This window comes from Musca vetustissima, unplaced genomic scaffold (genome assembly GCF_032173495.1).
Source record: "Musca vetustissima isolate MV318-11 ecotype Yass unplaced genomic scaffold, APGP_CSIRO_Mvet_v1 utg5083, whole genome shotgun sequence".
NCBI lineage: Eukaryota > Metazoa > Arthropoda > Insecta > Diptera > Muscidae > Musca > Musca vetustissima.
Window position 1 is genome coordinate 135,018 of NW_026876318.1, and position 24,717 is coordinate 159,734.

Here is a 24,717-nt window from a genome sequence, read left to right on the forward strand (position 1 = left end):
ACCAATTTTTTTCCCTCTCCAGTTCCACTAACATTGTGTTCCTGATATGTACTCCAAACATTGTGAATATAACCCATAAAATAAAAAATACACCAACAACAACAATGGCGTCTAATTCCAAAAAACACAAACAAAGCCAAATGATAAACACGATTAGTGATGAATGAGAAAACACGAAATAACAACAACACCAACACCAGCAACGAAATCAGAAAAAATAAAATTTATGGCCAAATCAAAGAGATAATCTTCGACACAAATCCAATAAATTAAGTTATTAAAGCAAAACCAAATAAAATCATAATAATAAAATTGAGGATAATACATGTGACCGATCCACATCACCAACAATAGTTACAACAACAGCGGAGCAAAAGGATATCGAAAACAGCAACAACAACAACAAACATGGCTTGTTTTACACGTTTCTTTCCATCACGTCAGAAACAAAGTTTCACCCCAGATAAAGATGAAAACAAGGATACGATTTTGAATACCAGAGAAAGTACAGTGGTAAGTAGAGACAGAGATTTAATAAATTTTACGCAGTGAAATATGCATTAAGTTCGGCTGGTCCGAAATGTTTCTATCCTACTCCAAAGGTATATTGACAGTGAAATTTCCCACCCCATATCTAATATCTATCTATATCTAGATAACTTTGTTCAAATACATTTAAAAAAATCGAGGAAAAAAGAACCTGTGTCAATGCTTTATATGCATAACATTAGAATGCTAGAAAAAAAAAACATAAAAAATTTTTTGAACCGGGCTATTATCGGTTTTATTATCCAAATATCCGGTTCAAAAATTTAAATTTCAAAACCCGGTTCTTTTTCGTCGATTTTTTTAATGCATTTGAACAAAGTTATAGTCGATTATTACCTACATCTATATTTGTCATAAATAGTCGTATTAAGGTATGTTTTTTATCAAAGCCATTTGTGGATAGGTACCGGAAGAATTGCCCTATAGACTCCATTTAGGTTACGTAAAAATTACAATTGAAATTACAAGTATTTAAAATGTTGATCATTTGTGGGAAGATCTAAGTTCGGTAAAAGTATTACGAACTACAAAATCTAACATTTCAAGTGGTCCCAGTAGGCGTGGACCAATGAGTTCCACCCTCTGGCTTGATTTAAGTTTGAACCAGTAAGGAAAGTAGTAAAGTCGGACGGGGCCGACTATATGATACCATTCACCACTTTGGGTATATTCATTTCGCATTTTTAAAGGACTAGTAAATTGAAATTGGATCCATAACCATGTCATTCTGCAACCGATACTAAATTTTTCATTTGGTCAGATATAGAAGCTATATCTTAATCTGAACCGATTTTCAAGAAACTTAACACACATCATTCTAGACCTAATTCATTACGTTGTGCCACATTTCGTGCAAATCGAAAGATATATAGAGACTTTGGTGCACCATTTACATTTAAAATGACGAAAATATATATGTGAGCTATATAAAAATCTGAACCGATTTTCAAGAAACTCAACACACATCATTCTAGGCCAAATTCCTTATGCTGTGCCAAATTACGTGCAAATCGAATGATATATAGGGACTTTGATGGACCATTTACATTCAATCGGACGAAAATATATATGGGAGCTATATCTAAATCTGAACCGATTTTCAGAAAACTTTACACATCATTTTATACCTTATTCATGACGATGTGCCAAATTTCGTGCAAATCGAAGGATATATAGGGACTTTGGTGGACCATTTACATTTAATCGAACGAAAATATATATGGGAGCTATATCTAAATCTGAACCGATTTTCATGAAAAAGAACACATATCATTCAACACCTAATTCAGTACTCTGTGCCAAATTTCGTGCAAATCGAAATATATATAGGGTCTTTGGTGCACCATTTACATTCGGACAAAAATATATATGGGGGCTATATCTAAATCTGAACCGATTTTTCCCAATTTCAATAGGGTTCGTCCTTGGGCCAAATAAGTGACCTATGCTAAATTTTATCCAAATCGGATCATAAATGCGACCTGTACTTTGTTCACAAAAATACATAGATGGACGGAAAGTAATTCTATGCATATTCTCAAAAGGAAGCATGTGTGTATCTCGTTTCCTTTTGCCTGTTACAAACATATGCACAAATACATTATACCCTGTACCACAGTGTGTTGAAGGGTATAAAAATATATAACTTTTTTATACGTCTGACTATGTCGACGTCCAATTATAGATGGTACAACTCGTGGTTCAATCGACGGCGATATTCACCGTAGAGGCAGATCGACCCATAGATCTTGCGGAGAATTTTTCTCTCAAAAACTCCAAGAGCTGACTCATCTGCTTTCGAAAGTACCCATGTAGATTCAGATCATACACTAGCACGGGTAGTATCATTGTCTTGTAGAGTGTGAGTTTGGTCTGGCGTGAGGTGGCCTTGTTCTTTCTTACTCAGTCTATAGTAGCATCTGTTGGTCAATCTCTGAATTTCAATCCTGATGTCATTAATTTTATTATCGATGTATATAAAATCGTTGAGATCGAGATGTAGTTTTCATGCTTCACAGTTTGTTCGAGTCTAGTGGACGTCTTCGGCGGTTTTCTCGCCATTTATTTCTGGTCCGACTTTGGCAGGCTCCTTCGCAATTGGTTTAAAGGTGGCTGTTACCGATCATAATGTTTGAGCCATTATGTCGATGTCATCAGCGTAGGTGAGTAACATATGCTGTTTGGAGTGTCATTTCTGTTCAAATTTGTCTCTCGTATGACCTTTTCCAGCATGATGTTAAAAAGATCACAGGACATATTGTCACCTTGTCTGAATTCTCGTTCGGTATTGAAGGGCTCCGAGAGATCCTTTCCGACTTTAGCTGCTGACTTTGTGCAAGTTATCCTGCATAGTCGTATTAATTTTGCAGGAATGCCGAACTCAGACATGGCTTAAATATTGAATGGTGTGGTGTGTGTGTGTTTTTTTTTTCTTGGGAGCAATACATTTGTTTTTGTCAAAATTTAAAGAGAAAAAAATTAGAACATTGGTTTGATATTAATGAAATGTTTACATTTTTATACCCTTCACCACACTGTGGTACAGGGTATTATGTCTTTGTGCATATGTTTGTAACAAGCGAAAGGAAACGAGAAAGACTCATGGTTTCTTTTGAGAATATGCATAGAATCACTTTCTGAGTCGATTTATCCATGTCCGTCCGTCTGTCCGTCTGTAGATGTTAAATTGTAAACAAAGTACAGGTCGCATTTATAATACGATTTGGATAAAATTTGGCACAAGTCACTTACTTGGCCAAAGGACGAACCCTATGGAAATTGGGAAAAAACGGTTCAGATTTAGATATAGCTCCCATATATAGTTTCGTCCGATTTAAGGTAAATGGGGCACCAAAGTCCCTCTATATCTTTCGATTCGCATGAAATTTGGCACAGAGTACTAAATTAAGTCCAGAATGATGTGTGCCAAGTTCCGAGAAAATCAATTCAGATTTAGATATAGCTCCCATATATAGTTTCGTCCGATTTAAGGTAAATGGGGCACCAAAGTCCCTCTATATCTTTCGATTTGCATGAAATTTGGCACAGAGTACTAAATTAGGTCCAGAATGACGTGTGTGTGAAGTTTCGAGAAAATCGGTTCAGATTTAGATATAGCTCCCATATATAGTTTCGTCCGATTTAAGGTAAATGGGGCACCAAAGTCCCTATATATCTTTCGATTTGCATGAAATTTGGCATAGAGTACTGTATTAGGTCCAGAATGATGTGTGCCAAGTTTCGAGAAAATCGGTTCAGATTTAGATATAGCTTCCATATATATTTTCGTCCGATTTAAGGTAAATGGTGCTCCAAAGTCCCTCTATATCTTTCGATTTGCTTGAAATTTGGCACAGCGTACTGAATTAAGTCTAGAATGATGTCTGGCAAGTTTCGTGAAAATCGGTCCAGATTTAGATATAGCTCCCATATATAGTTTCGTCCGATTTCATGTAAATGGTGCACCAAACTCCCTATATATCTTTGGCATAACGTACTGAATTGAGCCCAGAATGATGTCTGCCAAGTTTCGAGAAAAACGGTTCAGATTTAGATATAGCTGTACATATATTTGGCGGTGCGCACACCGATGGAAAGAAATTAAAAATTTTTAATTTTTCGTTGTGCGACGCGCACATGTTTGACGTCTGTGGCCTGGTGTGTGGATATTTTCTCATTTTTTGTGAAATTTCGTGGAGTGCGGATCAGCGGACAATGTCAAAAATATGCAAAAAATATTTTGGAAGAATTCTTTTGATGTTTTTTTAAAAATACTTTTCCCGTAATAATATATAAGTATTTAATAAATTTATATTAAATAAAAATATTTGATCTTTCTCCGTCATCACAATCGCTGTCCATCTTCACGCTTCAAAAATAAATACGAAATGAAGTTTTGTGGATCCGTTTGACGTGTGTGGCTAGGAGCTTCACACCGATCGAACGCACATGTTTGACGTGTGTGGTCCACTTAAGTGAGGAGAGAGACAGACACAATACCAAAACAAAACACAACCGAACAATGAATGGTGTGGTGTGTGTGTTTTTTCTTGGGAGCAATACATTTGTTTTTGTCAAAATTAAGAGAGGAAACATGAGCGCAAATAGTGGTAAAGTAGAGCAGAAGTGGGAACATTGGTTTGATATTAATGAAATGTTTACATTTTCTTGTTCTTTGTTCGTGGCATACTCATGATTATAAGAATTTTTACTTGTTTCGAATCGAGGTACATGTACAATATGAAAAATATTCATTGATTTTTTTCTGTATAGAACAATATTCATAAAATTAGAACGTAAAACACCAAATTACAGTCAGTCAATTCGATTGAAAAACGTGCCAAAAACCTCTAAAATGCATAATATGGATGCAATAACAATATGTATTTTTATTTCAAAATTTCAAACATTTGTTTAATATATTTTTCCGATTCCCGACTATTACCTATTAACATAAATTGGACTACACAAAAACTGTATAATCATCAAAATTATCAAATAGAATTTAAATTTATTTAATGCATATTGTTGTCAATAGATGATAGTAATCGCATTTAAAATTGTTTATTATTAACTAAATAAATTATTTTAATCAGTTTGTTATATAGGTCGCATATACTCAAATCACAATTATGATAGGAAAATCGCTATATATGATTCCAAATCGAAAGTCAATTGCAAAAATAAATGTTATTTGTTTCCTATCAATTGAAGACTAACTTTTAAACTGCAGTCTAGGGAATTGCAAAAAAATAAATCAGATTATGGGTGTTGTTATTTTGAATATTTAGCATACTTTTTCGTATAATAAGCGTCATGACCTGACGGAAATTTTTAAGATGATTAATTTTAATTTCAAAACTTAACATTTTAAGTTCATACATATTATCACTTCATTTAAAATAACTCTATGCTCGTATACACAACAAATCTCAAATTACTTTTTACTGTAAAATAGGCATAAACATTCACATTTTCAACTATACATTGCGGTTTTTGTTTGGGTTTTGGGACTCGTGGTCTGTTATCAGTTTCATTTGATTGCTGCTGGCCACAAAACAATTAATAATATTAATAATTTCATGAATAATTATCGCTGGAAATTCCGATAAAATTCGACAGAAGAAAAAAGTCAACTACTACCCTTCAATTGTATCCCACTTCAAAGGTTCAGCACAATGGCGCTATTTTTTTAAGTTTTATTTTTTTCTCTCTCCCCACTATTTATCAGTTTACTTTTTTGTAGTATTTTATCAAATAAAAAAAATATTTTATTTATTGATAAATTAATAAACAAGCAGCGCACATATTTATATATAAAACACAATAAATAAGAGGAAACAAATTAAAACACAAGTGCTTGTACCACTGGCCAACTCTACTCGAGTCAAGTTTATGTCCTCGTCGCAGTCGCACTACTCCACTTGATGGCCGCCACACTTGCCCCGCTCATAAATAATCCACCCATTATTATGACTGTTTTAATAGTGATTATTATTAAATTATTGTTTTTATATCAAAACAAAAAAATCTGTATTTTTTATTAATTGTCTGATTGTTGTTTTATCGTGTCCATTATTATAGGCCTTTCATTTCCATTGGCCACAATTTGTTTTGGGTCTTTTGTATTTTCAAATAATTTATTTACAATTATTGGCAATATTATTCAAATTTAATTATATATTTTACCAATATAACTGAATTATTGATCGGAAAGTTTTCGAAACATACACAAACAAATACGAAATGTTTGAATTAAAAAGAATACAAAGGATAGTAATATAAAAAAAATAGAGGAGGTGATGCAAATGTGGTATAGGTTGGTAATGTGGTATAGTCACTTTTTTTGTAAACTGAAAATTTTAGAATAACTGAAACATGTTCTATAGTTTGCTGTTCTCAAAGAAATAAGATAGCAATGATCTGCTTAATTTATTTAAATCACGTTGAGAATCAGTAGCAACAATTAAATTTTTTCATGAAAATTACTTGTTTTCAGTTCAAGTTTAAAAATATTTGTTTTGTTTTACGGATGTAATTTAATCGTTAGTACCAAAGCATTAAAATAATTAGTATGAACTAAAAATCAAATAATATGCGCGATTGCACCACATAATCACAAATTTAGGAAAAAAAACAAAACATTTCTTCAGTAAACACAAGTGCAGGTAATACCTTGAGTCTGCATGAAAAAAGCCAGCACTAGACAAAATCTCATTACTATTTGAAACATTTGTACTCTACGAGAGTCTACCACGAACCACAAGAATGAAAAACAAAGACTATGAGTTTTAACGACTTCTCCATACAAAAATTAAATACAACCATATATAGACATTATTACATATTAAAAATTAAAGTTCCACTCAACCTATCCGTTCAAAATCTTTATAGACATAAATCTCGAGCTAATTCGCATTCAGTAAAAACAATAAATTATATAAGATATCAATTGTAAGTGAAAATTATACTATACCACATTAACATCATGTGGTATACCACATTACCTTCACTTTTTTTAAAATCACTTTTAATGGAATTTCAAATATTTTCTCAAATATCTCTTAAATTGTTAGAATATTTTTATTTTCAAATTGATACATGGAAAGACAACACATGTAGCATGTTATGTGCAAAATTTCAATTTAATCGGATAAAAAATAAAAATTTGGCAATCTAAAAACAAATGGGTATACCACATTTGCATCACTTCCTAGAGCAAGGCATAGAATTTTTGTCAGAATCGCGAATATTTGCAAATATATTTTTCAACTATGCAACCAATGTATTATAGCCGTCATGAAACGAAACATGAATTTGGAGAATAAAAGACATCGTCTCCAGATTCACTCCGGTAGATGAGCGAATTGCTGTAATCCCTATAAAAGCGAAGTTCTTCTACATCAGTCTTACTTACGCTCATGCTCCAAAGGAAGACAAAGATGGGCAGACCAAAGTTATATTTTACGAGCGCCTACAAACAGCATATGACCGCTGCCCTGGCCATGACATTGAAATTGTGCTGGGAATTTTCTTAGCAAAAATCGGAAATGAAATCATGTTGGTCCCCAGCGACGGAAACTCAGCCTCCATGAAGAAACATCCGAAAAGGGAGGCTGATTGACTTCGCAGCAACAAAAAAGTAAGCCACATTGCCAATTATGTCTGATGAACCGCTTAACAAACGCCGTAACGCGTCGCATAATGATGGGAACGCAGTATCTCTCTGACTTTCTTTTTCATTGCAACTTTGATCATGTTAGCAGCACCAGACTCAAGAATCTCGTTATACACTATCTATCTCCCGATCAAAAAACGAGAAATCAAATTGATCGTGCTGTGATCGACGGAAGGCATTCATCCAATGTTTTAGATATTCGAGGACACGATCCGAGGAGCAAATGTCGATTCGGACCATTACTTTGTAGCAGCCAAGTTTCGCATTCGTCCTTATGTAGTAGTAAAGGTGCGAACTAGCACAACAAGGAAACTACTTCGAAAAGCTGCAAACACAACAGGTAGCAGAAGCCTACTCCGCCCAACTTACTCACTTGCTACTATAAAGCTCTGGAAGGAGATTTTTGAAAAGTTTCAAGTATCAAATAGTGAAGAAGATTCACCCTGAATCAATTAGAGATGCTGATATAGATTGTATCCCACCTAGCCAGGATGAGGTTAGAATAGCATTTAATCGGCTAAAGAACAATACAGCAGCAGGTGCCGATGGGTTACCAGCCGAACTGTTCAAGGTAAAAATTGCCTAGAGGAATACATGCCCAAAAACGATATGGTCCAACTATAGAGGAATAAGTCTCCTTGCCATCGCATATAAAGTGCTATCCCGCGTGCTGCGAGAACGACTGAAGTCAATGACATAATTCGACCATACTAATGCTGCTACAAACCTTGCAAATCCACCATAGACCAGATTTTCACTTTGTGCCAAATCCTGGAAAAGATCCACGAAAAACACATCGACACAATCACCTATTCGTCGACTTTAAAGAATTTTTTCAACCACCTATAGACCCTTAGGCGTGAATTTTCTTTAAAGAATTTTTTTAACCATCTATAGACCCTTAGGTGTGGATTTTTTAATAATTTTTTTCAACCATCTGTAGACCTATAGGCGTGGATTTTCTTTAAAGAATTTGTTCATCCATCTATAGACCCTTAGGCGTGGATTTTCTTTAAAGAATTTTTCAACCATCTATATACCCTTATGCGTGCATTTTTTAAAAGAAATTTATCAACCTTCTATTGACCCATAAGCATGGATTTTTTAAAGACATTTTCAACTTTCTATTGACCCATAATCATGGATTTTTTAAAGATTTTCATCAGAATTTCAGCCATACATAAACTCCTAAGCGTGGATTTTTAAAAGAATTTTTGTCAGGCATCCATAGACTTCTAAGCGTGGATTTTTTAAAAGAATTTTTGTCAGGCATCTATAGACTTCTAAGCGTGGATTTTTTAAAATAATTTTTTCATACATCCATATACTGCTAAGCGTGGATTTTTTAAAATAAATTTTTCATACATCCATATACTCCTAAGCGTGGATTTTTTAAAAGAAAATTTTCAGGGATCCATAGACTCCTAAGCGTGGATTTTTTAAAAGAAAAATTTCAGGCATCCATAGACTGCTAAGCGTGAATTTTTAAAAGAAAATTTTCTGGGATCCATAGACTCCTAAGCGTGGATTTTTTAAAAGAAATTTTTCAGGCATCCATAGACTGCTAAGCGTGAATTTTTAAAAGAAAAATTTCAGGCATCCATAGACTCCTAAGCGAGGATTTTTTAAAAGAAAAATTTTCAGTCTTTAATAGACTCCTAAGCGTGGAGTTTTTGAAAGAAAAATTTCAGGCATCCATAGACTCATAAGCGTGGATTTTTTAAATGAAAATTTTCAGGCATCCATAGACTCCTTAGCGTGGTTTTTTTAAAAGAAAATTTTCAGGCATCCACAGACTCCTAAGCGAGGATTTTTTAAAAAGAAAATTTTCAAGCGTGGATATTTTTAAAAGAAAATTTTCAAGCATGGATATTTTTAAAAGAAAATTTTCAGGCATCCATAGACTCCTATGCGTGGATTTTTTTAAAAGAAAATTTTCAGGCGTGGATATTTTTAAAATAAAATTTTCAGGCATCCATAGACTCCTATGCGTGGATATTTAAAAAAAAAATTCAACATTGGTAGTATTTTCATTAAACTATTATGAAACCCAACTTCCTCCATAAAATTGAAACCCCCTGCAATTACCACATGACACTTATCGATTATTGTACACTTATGATGATGTACACATCAATTATTTAAAAAATAAGGCAAAACACTAAATCTAAAGCAAAACACCCTCGATCAAAAAATGTAGGAAAGAAAGATAAATTCTTTATAGTTCGCCTTTTTTATCACTGACATTTATGTTGTATTGCCACTTCGTTTTTTTATTGAAAAGTCCCCCAACAGACACTGATATATAGCCTTCAATAAATTATTCTTACCTTTATCTTTTGCAAAATACAATAAGAAAAACAGATGTACGTGTATATGTTGGCGTGTTTTGCCACCCAATATGATCACGTTTCATTTTTCATTGAAAACAGCTCAAAGGTGACACAATATTGTCACTAACAAAACCACAATCTTAAATATTGTCAATAGTCGGTTTTTTCAAATTTCGAATTTTCCTCCCTGGAGGCTTGATTAATACAATTGCCTTTGAATGGCTTTTCGTTTTGGCATTTGTATTCATTTCTTTTTTCACATTTACACCATCAGGATTCCGCCAACTCCCTGAGGTATTTTACACAAACGTAAAGAGGAAGCATTAGGCATTGCCTAAAGAAAGGAAAAATAACAGACTTCATTTCCTTTTCCTTGAAGTGTTTAGGCTCTACAGAAAAAAACCCGCACGTAGAAAAAGGCGTGCGCCTGACTGAAATCATTCGATCACATTAATTTTGTATTTTATCAGATACGACGTCGAACGCAATTTGAAAAGAAATTGATGCGGAAAATTGCTAATAAACACAATGGAGGAGCGGGAAAAATAAGTTACTTTAAAATAATAGGTTTGAAGAAAATATGCAATTAGATGAAAACAGAATAGAGGGTTAAAAAATTATTTAAAAAATCCAAGCCTAAGGGTCCGTAGATGGTTGAAAAAATTATTTTAAAAAATCCAAGCCTAAGGGTCTGTAGATTGTTGAAATTTTTTTTTTTTAAATCCACGCCTAAGGCTCTGTAGATGGTTTAAAAAAACCAAGCTTAAGAATCTGTAGATTATTGATTTTTTTTTAAATCCAAGCCTAAGGGTCTGTAGATGGTTGAAAAAATTCTTTTAAAAAAATCCAAGCATAAAGGTCTGTAGATGGTTAAAAAAATCTTTTTAAAAATCCAAGCCTAAAAGTCTGTAGGTGGTTGAAAAAATTATTTTAAAAATCCACGTCTATGGCTTAATTCCTCTCCTTTCCATACTACACCCTCTTCGTTCGTAACCAATAAATGTGGTATTGACATTGATTAAGTTACCTAATTTGAAAGGATGGCGTATAAAGAAAAATACGCCAGTGCGATTTTACGCATCTTCCTTGATACTGTCTTCCGTATACATACATACCAGCCATCTATCAATAGAATAAGACATAAACCTCCAGGCAATTTTCTAAGGAACAACAAATACGTGCCGGGATTCTTTGATCGATGTTTTTCTGTTACAGCCATGTTAGTCTTTTTTAAACCCTCTTTAAATGTTTACATATATTAATACATATGTATGTATTGTGAAAATTGTTTTTTTTTTTTTTTTTTTTTTTTTTTTTCAAGAGACATCAGGTACTATTATTAAGAAAAAAGAAGAAATCATTCAGTGTCTTGTCAAACACTGATGTTTATTGGTTTAACTTCCATTAAATTTTTAGATGTGGAACCACCACATAAATAATTTTATATTCTCATAAGGATTGTGCGGGTATTATTGTTGAATGCGTGGGATAAGGATTTATTGGTAACAACTTTACATTATACGAATATTAAACAATAAAAACAAATCGGGAAAATCTCTGGAAATCCTTACAATACAAAAGATGCAATGCAAGATTATTGTGGTAGGTCAGGTACCGGAATTGAGGATTTACAACAACTGTTTCATTTAAATACGAGGGTTTCAAAAAGGAGACCGTAGAAGTTGGCAGAACATCCAAAAGAAATTGATATGGTAAGAAGAGCTCAGTGGTAGTTATGTGGAGCATCATTTGGTCGGCTCAATTATAATCAGTAAGGTTATTCAAAAATCGGGCGGGCCGACTATATGATACCATTCACCACTTTGGGTAAATACAAGCAATAATCCAAAGTTCAACATACGTATTCCCCTAATAATTTTTACCGTATATATTCAGGGGAACTCTGACCGGAAATCTGACAAAATTAAAATTGGTGTACCATTTGTATGAAATTGAACAATATTATGTACAAAAGCATTATGTAAATCTGATTCAATTTGAATAAGATACATAAAAACGGACGAACATATAAGTAGGAGCTATATATAAATCCGAACCGATTTCAATGAATCTTAACAAATGCCATTCCATGAATCTTAACAAATGCCATACGATGTGCACAATTTCGTAGAAATCGAATGAAATGTAGGGGATTTGGCACTCCATTAACATAAAATCGAAAGAAAATATATATGGGAGCTATATTTAAATCTGCACCGATTTTCACGAAACTTAGCACACATCATTCTAGCCTCAATTCAGTACGCTGTGTCAAGTTTTGTGCAATTCAAAATATACATGGACACTTTGGGGTAACATGGACATGCAAAATTCGACTCAGAAAGTGATTCTATGCATATTCTCAAAAGGAACCATGTGTCTATCTCGTTTCCTTTTGCTTGTTACAAACATATGCACAAAGACGTAATACCGTGTACAACAGTGTGGTAAACGGTTTAAGAAAGGGGTTATAAAAGATGCCGAATATTAATAATGTTTGATATTGAGATTTCTTACCGAATTTCTTACCACAGATCGGAAACACCGAAAATTTAAGGGTACTGTTATATGAGGGTACCCAAAAAAAGTCGACCACTATTGATCGTTTTTACCACAAATATTTAGCACCTAATTTAAACCCAAAATACCAAATTAAAGTCAATTCGATCGAAAAACTTGTTCAAAGTCAATATCCGCATTTTTGGGGTACCGATAAATTTTTTGGAATGTCAATATTAATTCACTTATTTTGGAAAATATTTTTTTTTTTTTCATTCATTTCATTTTATTCATCCGTAACAATTTGACAATTAACAATATTAATGTATACTTATTTTGAGATTTACAACATATATGTATTACAGCAATTAATTCTATTTTATAATATATACGACGTTTTTGCGTTTTCTTTAAGAATATTTTTTAAGGGAAATTTTGGGATAAAAACCCTTATATAATTGCATAAGTATTAAAATTCATACAATTTGGAAAATATATATGTATATATGTAAATTATTCATGATAATCTAATATAAACATCGTTTTCCTGTAGGTAATTTCTAGTTAATAAAATAATTACTTATATAAATTCTATACATTCTCTTAATATATCATAGTAAGATACTCTGACTTTGTGGAAGAAGTTTGAATTTTGTCTATTTATGAAATCTGAAAAGAATTCATAGCCCGTTTCGCTGTGCAACGCATTCGTGGGATGCCGCCAGTGCTTGTTATTTATCATTTTTAAACATTTATTTTGTACAACTTGCATCTTTTTTATATGACATCTGGCAGCATTGTGCCAAACTGGAGATGCATATGATAATATAGGCCTTATTACACATTTGAATATTAAATTTTTATTTTTAAAGTTAAGCGAGGATCGTCTGTTTAGAAAAGGCCAAAGAGACCGAAATACTTTAATTGCTTTATCGCATACATTAGATATGTGTTTATTAAATAATAATTTATGATCTAAAGTTACTCCGAGATAATTTACATCTTTTTGTACTTGAATTAATGAGCCATTAAACAGAAGTTGTCGGTGTGGGCTTCGTTTCGGAGATTTATTGAAGGGGAAAATAATTGCTTGTGTCTTATCTTCATTTATTTTTATTTTCCACTGATACAAATATTTGTAACATGCATTTAGACTTCGTTCCATTTTCTTTAGAAGAGCGCTTGTTAATTTGCTACTCGATATTAACGCGGTATCATCCGCGTAATATGCAACATTACAAATGGTGTTTGGTTTGGAAAAATATATACATAGAAAAGTCAAATAATTAAAATTGGCTGGACCTTTATATGTGGACCATATAAGAGCACGTACCCTTATTGAAAAACATATTGAACAAATGTGTATCTACCTCTAAAAACCCGGCATGCCAAAATATAGCTCCGACGAAAAGTTCGAGTTGCTGGTGTAGGGTATAAAGAATGTCCCAATGTGCGGCTCTCTGACCGCAACATGCAAATATTAAATCAGCAAAAGAATATGAACTCGATGAAATGAAAACTGAAAATATCAAGAACTCGGTTTTATTTATACACATGTGTCAACAAAATAAGATTCACCTCTTAGCAAAACCCACTGGTATGTCGTCACTACATTACACATATATTTTCTGGAATTTCCATATCTTTCTCACTTTATTTTAACACGCACAATTACAACTCTTATAAAATAAATATTTTTTTTCAACTGGCCCTTGCCATAATGTTATCTTAACAAAAAGGGGAGCCTACACCTATTGTGAGTGCATTTACTTTTGTTGTAAAATGTTCTTCCTCGTTCGCTTCATATTGTTGTTGTAATTACATATAATATTTAATGTGTTTGTGTGTTCTCTGTTACTATTTACCTTATATGGGTGATGTTGGTTCTGCCGCTGTTTTTCACTGTTTTTTGTTTTGTTTGTATAGTCAATTGTTCTGGGATAAAGGTGGCGGGGGTATTTACACCATCCGAGAACAGGTGTCGCACACACTCAATGTTATGCAAATAATAATTACTTGCATCTGTTTTAATTGTAAATACGCAGTTTTTCTGTGACAAATTTTGTAAGAAAAGAAACAAATAGGAGGTAAAAAGTCCCAACGGATAAAGTAAAAAAAATATTGCGTATTAAACACATATGTAATTTCGAAGTATGAGGAATTCATATTATCACACATTGTATTCGGAGAATCGGATAAACATTTACTTTATGATTCTCTGTAGAGTATTAACGGAATTGGGGCACAGTGAAAAGTGAGGTGTAGACTAGGCACGTGTCATGACTTGCTTTAAGTTGGTCCAGATGTTGATAAATTTGTCCGATTCATATAAATGGAATGTCCGATTCATATAAGATTGAAACGAAATTTTTCAAAGATTCCAAAATAACATTTGTTTATCATATAGATACAGATCACATATTTAATTTTGAGCGCTTTCATGGTCCTTCAAAGGTCCGTCAAAATTACTACGTCTGTTACAATAATAATGTTAATAGCATCTCTTGCATATACTCAATGTGGTGTCGGTTTGGAGCACATCGAAATATGCTACGGAGACACCTTAAGTATATAAATTCTAGATCAGAATAACATTTTATGTCGATTTATGCGAGTCCGTCTATCTGTTGAAATCACGATAGAGATGGCAATATTTGAGACACATCTTTGAAATTTTAGAGCAATTTAATATTGTTGATTATCATTGAGTAAAAAATCCCCATATTAACATTGCCATGTTTCGGAGTAGTAGGGTACTAAAATGTACCAAATATGGTACCCTTTGTGTTAGGCGAACGCGAAGAGCTAGAATTCTTAAATTTGGAATGTGGGTCGCTGATGGAAAGTAAGAAAGCTGTACAAAAGGTTTTGACCTATAAGTGTACTAAAAGTACTAAACTTTAATAAATTTAGTTCTAAGTGTATATATACTGAACATATATAGATAGAATCTTGAAATTTTATATGGAATAAAGGTTGGAAAGTTGTGTTGATGTAAGGAAATGTTGTAAGAAATTCGTACTTATTGTATAAAAAGCACAAAATGGTACTAAATTTGGTACTATTTCAATTTAGTTAAGTGTATAGAGATAGAATCCTGAAAATCGGAATTAGCACTACTATTGGAGTACAGGATTGAGGTTGATTTAAAAAATTACACTTTTGTGTACGAAAAATACTTAATGATACTAAAGTTGGTGCATGTTGGATTTCGGTTCACAGATAGAGCTGGAGTCTTGAAATTGGGAATTGCATTGTATGATTTAGGTAGTTTTGAAAATTCGTACTTATAGGTACGAAAAGTACTAAATGGTACAAAATTTAGTACAATTTGGACTTTGCTTGAACGGATAGAGCTGAAAACGTTCATACATCTTTGGAAATTCGTATTTATGTGTACGAAAAGTACTAAACGGCACTATATTAGGTACAATTTGAATTTGGGTGAACGGAGAGAGCTGGAAACCTAAAATTTGGAATAATGGTTGCTGTTGGAGTATAGAATTAAGATATGGAAGCATAGTACTTATATGTACTAGATGGTACTTTATTTTGTACCTCTTGATTATGAGTGAACGGATGGAGCTGGACTTTAGAATTTTGGAATTAAAATTACTGTTGCAGTGTAGAATTGAAGTAGTTGGGGAAAAAGTGCTAAATGGTACAATACCAAATTTGGTACAATTTGGACTTTGGTGGAATTAAGATTGTTGTTAAACTTTTAGAAATGTTTACTTATGAGCATGAAAAGTTCCAAATGTGAAACAATTTGGAGTTGGTTGAATACTGATATTTCGAATTAAGATTACTGTTGAAGTGTAGTATTGAGCTATGGAGACAAATTTAAAAACTCGGATTTTTATGTAATAAATATAGCGCTCCAAATGCAATAAATTTGAAATATGGTTTACTGACGGAGAGTTAGAAAGAAGTTTTTGGAATTAACTGGTACTGAATTTCGTGGTGGTGATGAGGATCAGTGGCGACATCTGAAACTATAGTCTTCCCTGCCTTACCCCTCGGCGGCCAAACAAATCACTCTCATTACGGAAATAGCTAAAAAAAATAAATGTTTGAGTAAACAATTTTTGTGGTATATCAATTAACCAATTTGTATTAATATTGTCAGGCCGGACACTATGCTAGTCTTCCAATAAAACATAATCAAAATATATTTATCCCCACATTTTCCGAGCGCGATATGAGAAATTAGAGGTCATCCGCTAATTTTTCTTACCATGTCAAGTTTTCCAAATATTACTGATTATGAAAAAGCCCTCTTAATTAGTTGGCCAAATTCCTTTCCCCGTGTGTTGTGTTGTAATTTCTCACTTATAATTGTGGGCTTAGAGCGACCAGAAAAAAGAGACAAGAAAAATGCTAAATATCTTCTGATCATCACCGAACATTTAAGTTTCGGTCAAGGACGGAACCGGAACTAAATATAAAATTTCATAACGATCAACCACTATCCCGGATATACCATCTACATCGCGAGTCTATGTCCTTCAGGAGTAAATATATACGCCATATTATTCAAATGTTGTAATTTTTCACACAAAAGTATGGGTCCATTTGACATCATCACCTAACCATTTACCGAACATTACCTAAAGATTAGCGGTCTTTTTTTGCCACAACCTGTCCTACATGCAAAATTTACAAAATATAATGGACAGACGGCCTAGAACCTAAAGGCGCCGTTACAAACTTCTGGGGCCACACAAAGCAATAACACCCTGACAACATAGTTATGAAGTGTATAAAAAGCGCCGTTTATTTTCTACAACTAGAGTGTCTGTAATTTGGAGCGCTATTTTTATTCCCATATAAATGTCCAGAACGACTTGAGGAATTTTGAAAGCATCTCACGTGATGGTACGATTAAAAAATTGACCCGACCGAACTTAATGACGTTTTTACTTGTTTTCATTTAAGTTTTTTTTTGTACTTGCTCTTTTATCTCACTTAATTTTATTGATTTTCGCATTAATCCACCGGGATCAAATTTGGTAAATGTTGAACTTTGTCATGTTATAAACATTGGGCGCCACTATTTGTGTATTAATTAAAATACGATTTTTAAGCGAATCTAACTGCTTAATATTTATCCGATATTCAACAAGTTACATCCCTAATTAAAATCCTAAAAAACATATCGTATTCTTCTTATGCGAATTGTAAACTGTCTATTGACCACTACTTTATTAGTTCTCAACAAAAAACCAAGGGAAGTGATGATGGCCCGAAACTATAGTCTTCCCTGCCTTACCAATGCCATACTTTCCCCAATGCCATACTTTCCCCAATGCCATACTGTCCCCACTAAAAATAGTTATATTTATAAAACAATTAATTTATCAATATCATATAATAATTGAATGTAATCCTATAATTTTTCTCTATTTAAGTTTGAATATCCCTTTGTAATTATGTTTTAATTTTATGTTTCTTCTTGCAGCAAATTGGCCGCTATATACGAAGAGATGAATCAACATTTTTTACCCCCAAATCGACAGAGGTAAGTAAGAAAAAAACACATATTCTCACTGTTTTCAACATTCCAAAAAATATTTCTTGTTTTAAATTTTCTCTATAACTTCAATTCCTTTCTTTTTCTCTTCCTTAAATGTAACTAAAAACCTTAACCAAACTTTTGCACTCTTCTGAATCCAATGGCTTGCCACACACATGCACACTTTAACATAACCCACACAAACACACACAACAAAAAACAAAAACCACCAACAACAACCAAAAACATTTCTCTCTTTGTGTGTGTGTTTCCATGTCCTTAAAACAAAAGAGTTTTAGACCACCTCGTCAAAGGCAAAGTATCCTTAACCATCCTGCAACACAGCCAGCTAATGTGGCAAATAATCAAAATAGTTTTGCACCAAAAGTTGCCACAACAACCGCAAGTAATGGGACAACATCCAGTCAAAATGCCATTGTCAATAGGAGCAATAAAAAATTCATAACCTCCAATAAAGTACGAAATGGAACCACAGCCGCAGCTGGAATTGGAACAGGGGTTGGAGTTGGAGCTGGAACAGCGACAAATGGCAATGCCACCACAAATAAAGTGAATGGCAACATTCAGGCTAAACATCATCTGCATCAGCAACATCCTCAGGTTGCATCTAAATTGAAACCAGTTAAAGAGAGAAGGCCAACGGCTTTGCCCACCCAACAACCGAAAATTGCAGATGCTGACGATGAGGGGGCAAAGAATAATGATAGCCAGCAGCTGGGCACCAGGATGGCTGGTGTAGGACAACCAGCTAAATTTTTCATAGGAAACGGCAAGGAAGATGATGAGGACTATGACTATGGCAATGAAGTGGATGAGGTTGGCTGTGTTGACGATGATGATGACGATGTAGATAATGCAGATGTTGTGGTGGTAAACGAAAATGCTCCATCATTGAACCATAAACAACAGCCGTCTGCAAATGTTGTTGATGTTGCCGGAAAACAAACATCGTTGGTATCTTTATCGTCAACATCAAATGGCAGATCCTCCTCGGCTTTGGCAAATTCACTTACAAGCTCAGCTTCAACCACAACCACATCGAAGTTACGCACTAAACTTCCCAGCACAACCAGCAATAAACTAAGAAAATTTGTACGTTCCGACACGACCTGCTCGCTGACATCGTCCCATCGTGAAGAAGAAGAGAAAGTGCATATACCACCACCGCCACCCTTGCCACCGCAGCCGCTTTGCCAGCCGGCCGCATCACCCTCACTGTCGTTGATATCGAAAAGCAAACGTAATTCAAATTTCCCTGAATCACAGGCTCGGTCGTCAGCCAGTGGCGGCAATGAGACAACAACAACATTGGATTCAACATTTACAAGTTTAACGGAAACGGATGTGAAAACACAAGATTCTTCATCATCAGCAGCAGCAACAGCCACAGCAAGGACATCTACGCATCAAAACGGATATGCTAAGACAAGAGTGAGTTAACTCTTTATTTTCTGTTTCGTCTTCTTCTTCTGTTTGCTCGACCTAAAAACAAACAATTCAGCACACACACACACATACATAACAACTAAAATACTCACCACATCACATTATACAACCAAAAATCATATTTCTAAGAGACCAACAGCATGTATGTATGTGGGGTATGTGAAGAGGATCACATATTATACACATAGGCACATCTCAGGGCAATTATTTACACAGATTTAGGGATATTATAAGAGTGGTTAGTTGTAGAATTTTTTAGATTATGGGGTTAAAATCGTGACATTTTTAAAGTTAGAGAATAGCTACTTTGTATGGAATTAATTCCTGCAGTTACTGAAAGGTAAGTACAAGTACACAATATACATAGGAAATCTAAACCGATTCCAACAAAAGAAACGTATTGGAAATTTGGTCTTATCCATACAAACTTGCGGAGTTTTCTGCAACATTTACAGACAATCGGACTACACTATAGCCATATCTAATTCTAAACCGATTTCAACAAAGATTAACACATATCATGCTAGACTTGCGCTTTGGTTAACCATTCGGACGAAAATTAAATGGGAGCTATATCTAAATCTGAACCGATATTTCCCAATTTCAATAGGGTTCGTCATTGGGTCAAATAAATGAGCTGTGCCAAATTTCATCTAATTCGAACCAAAAATGCGACCTGTACATTGTTTACAAATTAACATAGACAGACAGACGGACGAACATTCATAAATCGACTAAAAAGTGATTCTATGCTTATTCTCAAAAGGAACCATGTGTCTATCTCGTTTCCTTTTGCCTGTTACAAATATATGCACAAAGACATAATACCCTGTACCACAATGTGGTGAAGGGTATAAAAATGGATTTTCCCCCCAACCTTATATTTAGGGGGTGACATGGACATATATTTCGCGCTGATCGATTTGAAATTTTACACGAAGTTCCGGTTATGGCCAAGGACGACTTCTATGATTTTCGGAGGTGATCGGGGATGAAATGCCTCAAATTTGTGTGTGTGTTTTCAAGTCGCTCTATAGGCCACATTAATAAGCCTAACATCATAACTCATCACATGAGGGAGGGAATATGACCAACTAATTAGAAAGGCTGTTTTGTTCACACTATATTCACTATATGTAAAATGACAAAATTCGCATCTTATGAAGTAATTGTTCACACCGGGAAAATTATTCCGAAAATGTGCAGGGTAAGAGTAGCAGTGCAAGAGGGTGTAAATATAGCGAACTATTGTTTTGCATGTTGCGCGTTGTCGCCAGATAAGCCTATTTTAACATAGTATATTTGAACTCGAAGTAGGATTCGAATATTTTGTCATTTCCGCTCGTCTGTCTATCTTTTGTTATCATACTACCTTTGGAGGGTATAAATATGCAAAAAAGGTCAGCTTCGTAAATGAGCTATTACATTAAATTCAGAAATTATGGAAACAATCCCAAATCAAATCATGGTATATTGTAATGCTAAAGATGTCAGCAAAAATATGAATTTAATGTCAAACGCCCACACACACACACCCGACCAACAATAAACTAAACACACATCCACGCATTACCAACAAGTTTTCCACACAACAGAAGTTAGTCATTCAGAAATTATGGAAAAATCCCCATGATATACATTGTTATTTCAATTTTCATTCTAATTACTAATGCTATTCTAAGGGAAAATATTGCATACGTATAAATTTATATATACAGGAATATAACCGTAGAGGTTATTTTCCTTTACCACCCTCTCTTCCCTTTCTCCAACTAACATATGAATACAACAATGGTATTAAGAAAATATTTACCCTTAACCTTAAACCTTACAATGTTAACCCCGTAGCAGTAGTCTAATGTCGGAAGGGAAGTCTTTTGTCATTTTCCTTTTCCGGTGCCAACAACCAGCGTCGTTATGTGTTAATTAATTTCCTATTGTCATGCAGCAAACTTTACTAAACCACAAGAGAATCATGGCCTAACCTTTGTGTGTAGCAGCTACCACAACACTATAAGAACAACTAAGACTCAGTGCTGTACTAACACATTTGCGTGTATATAACCCCTTTTTTGTTGAAAGATCTATGACAATTACTGCAAATACCAACTAAAACTTTTTGTCTATGGCCTAGCATCAACCTTTCTCTACCTTCACCTCTCTCTTTGTCACCACTCGACTTCTTACTCCCTATGCCTTACCTTGAATACTAATAACAAAAAACCGAAAACAGAGAAAAAATATTTTTTACCATCCTTACTTGGAATTTATGGTACCCATATATTTTCCAGTTAAATGTAGATTTAGCAGATAAGAAAATGACTCTGCACGAAGCATTACAAAGTCAATATGACGATAGTGATGTTGATGACGATGCACATGATGACAATTTGGATACTGGCACTAATTTAACAACCAGTGACATTCGAGATTCTGGTGTACAAATTGAGGTAAATTTATGAGCAAATAAATAAAGCTAAAACTTGTAATTATGAATTTTTTACACATTGAATTTATGATAATTTTAGGAGGGTTATTTTGCCAATTCACATCGTTCATGTATTCCATTTTTCAAAAATAACATTTCTTATACAATGATATTAATATTTAGTATTTCGTGTATCCTAAATAGGAATCCACTCCCTCACCCAAGGAAAGTGACAGCAGTGATGATGGTCCCAAATACCAACGTGTAGATGGTGGTCTAATATTTGCACGTCCTCATTTGCCCACACAAAAGGACATCAAAATTGAGTACATCGAAAAGGATGAAAAGTAAGTGTATAGAAGAATTTCTAAATATTAGCCGGATGGGTCGGACATTCAACTTCGGTAGAGCTAAATCTCTAGCAAAATGTCGTGGCCCCCTAATAAAGTTATACGAAACAATAAGAGCGATTGTAAATCGTCCGACTTACAATGAAGACACAACTTTACGATTGAATCAAGCCAACAGCTGATACCAAATATAATTTAATCATATAATTGAAACAGAAATCGACATTTGAAACATTAACAAACCGAGCCGACTCAATTTCCTCCGATTTCTGGGATAAGATCCCATCAGACAGAGTTTATAACAAAAATTAATTTCTATCAGGGAAGTGAGTAAGGAAACACGGAATTTATTTATTTGTGAGGCAGTTTAACTTTATTGTTATTCGACGAACGGGCACTGGGAATTATGCATCGGCACCGTTGGTACTGGGGTTAAGAGCGGAAACGATTCACGGAAAAATGAAAATAACAATTTCGCCAGGGAAACCAAAGGGAATAGCCTCGTGGATGTCTGGAGTGCTGGTGCGTTTTGTACAACTACAGACATGGGACAACTCACTAGGGCAAACCGCCTGAAATAACCTCTTGGATGGCTGGAGTGCTGGTGCGTCATGTGGAACTAGTGGGCAGTTTAACTTTATTGTTATTCGTCGAACGTATATTGGAAAAGTGTATCGGCACCTTTTGCGCTGGGGCCAGGACGTACTGGAAATGGCTTTTCCCAACTCACTTCTTTGCGATCGTGGCAGGTGGTAATCGAAACTCACCTGTTGTTTCGGTGGAGGTCGGTATTCTCAGTGGCCACGGGAAGCGTAGTCAGAAAGTAGACGTCGGTGTCGATGAGGTTAATTTACACACCTGGTGAGGTTTTAGTGGTGATTCAGCGATGATTTTCCTTCTAAGCCTTGAGATGTTCGTTCTTCTCTACAGACTGTCCTAGCAGAATATCTTGTTAGCCTTTTTATAGCACCGATGTCAACGTCGCCAACAACCTTATGGATCAACATAGTAGGGAATACGATACTTGAAACAAATTCATTGGTTGTGGGAATTCACATTGATATAATACACGAAATATTCAGTAAATTACAGTAAAGTTGGCGAGTTTTTTGGGATACCATTTGTATTTTGTTATTGCAAAATAGTCAGGCTAAATCCCAGTTTGATGTTTTTATAAAAAAACAACTATTTATTAGTAAATTACAACAAAATGTACATTGACTATATCAGTATCCGTGCCCGGAGACAAGCCTGCTGCTTCCGCCATCACAAAGGGAGTATGGAACTAAAAGACACTTTACCCAGACTGAAACGCTGCCACTTTTATTGCAGGTTTTAAAAAATGAGAGCTTTTGGTTTTAATTTTCGATTTGCAGGCTTTTAGTAGACCATCAGTTGTTTTCAATGAGCAGTCATTTTTCATTAATGTGTTCCGTAGAGTTTCTCCATTTGCTTGGTGGAATTGTCCATCGCTTATCTTAAGTACTCTGTTTATAAAATTTGTGGCCATATTTATTTTAGAGTAGAAATTAATTTATTGTCCATATGCGTTGGGTTCTTGGTACCAATCTATTTTCTATTTCGTGTGTAAATTGGTCTGTTCTTTTTACAATGCAGAATATGTCGTCAATGTATTTGGAAAGTTATTTTGGTTTGTGGGAAAATTTCTCCAATGAAGTATCCAATAAATCCTCCATTACTATGTCTGCAATAGTCGATGACGCTGGAGAACCCATCGGAAGTATTTTTCCGTATTGTTATCATACATGAAATATATTGCTTTATTTTTTATAAGGAGTCAATATTTCGATGAAGTGGTCCTTTTATATATTTCTATATTCTTTTATTATGTCTCATTTTTCGGTAATCGTTTTCAAAGCTAAATTAATATGTGTGCTGGGGAATAGTAAAATCTCGTCTTCCATTCATCATTCCTCCTTCTCATTTCCACAATGTCTTTAATTTTATAAGAAATAAGGAATTCTGAAGTTCTTTAAAATGTCGACAATGGATGTTGACAATTCATATGTTGGGGAATTAATGGATGAACATATGGATCAGAGAGGTATGCCTTCTTTGTGTTGTTTTGGCAAGCCGTAAATTCTTGCCGCAATTGCTGTATGAGTTATCATCTTGTTCTTATCTTGCAAATTTATGATATTCATATTGTATAATTTCTCCGTCAATTTGTTGCATTTGTTTTGTAGGTTAGAGGTTGAATCTGGTTTTAGTCTTCTTTATATGCACATATATCGTAAAATATTCTTAATTTTTGCTTCATAGTCATTTTTGTACCTTGCAACAGTCTTTATCCGGGTTTAATATTAGAATTTCTATATTTTGATTCCAAATTTGTTTTGTTTTACCCACTGTGTCAATTGCGTTGTAAGTGGTCGTCA

At 34.2% G+C, this 24,717-nt stretch overlaps 1 protein-coding gene across 1 annotated transcript in view; it reads left to right on the top strand.

Annotated features, from left to right (window-relative positions):
- The first annotated feature begins 408 nt into the window (after window positions 1–408).
- LOC133338842 (cGMP-dependent protein kinase, isozyme 1) overlaps window positions 409–24,717 on the top strand; it is a 28,220-nt gene continuing 3,911 nt past the window's right edge. The window contains exons 1-4 of the mRNA XM_061546950.1: window positions 409–513; window positions 18,020–18,079; window positions 18,365–19,525; window positions 22,173–22,315. Coding sequence (XP_061402934.1) covers window positions 409–513; window positions 18,020–18,079; window positions 18,365–19,525; window positions 22,173–22,315 — 1,469 coding nt within the window. The remainder of the gene's footprint in view (window positions 514–18,019; window positions 18,080–18,364; window positions 19,526–22,172; window positions 22,316–24,717) is intronic.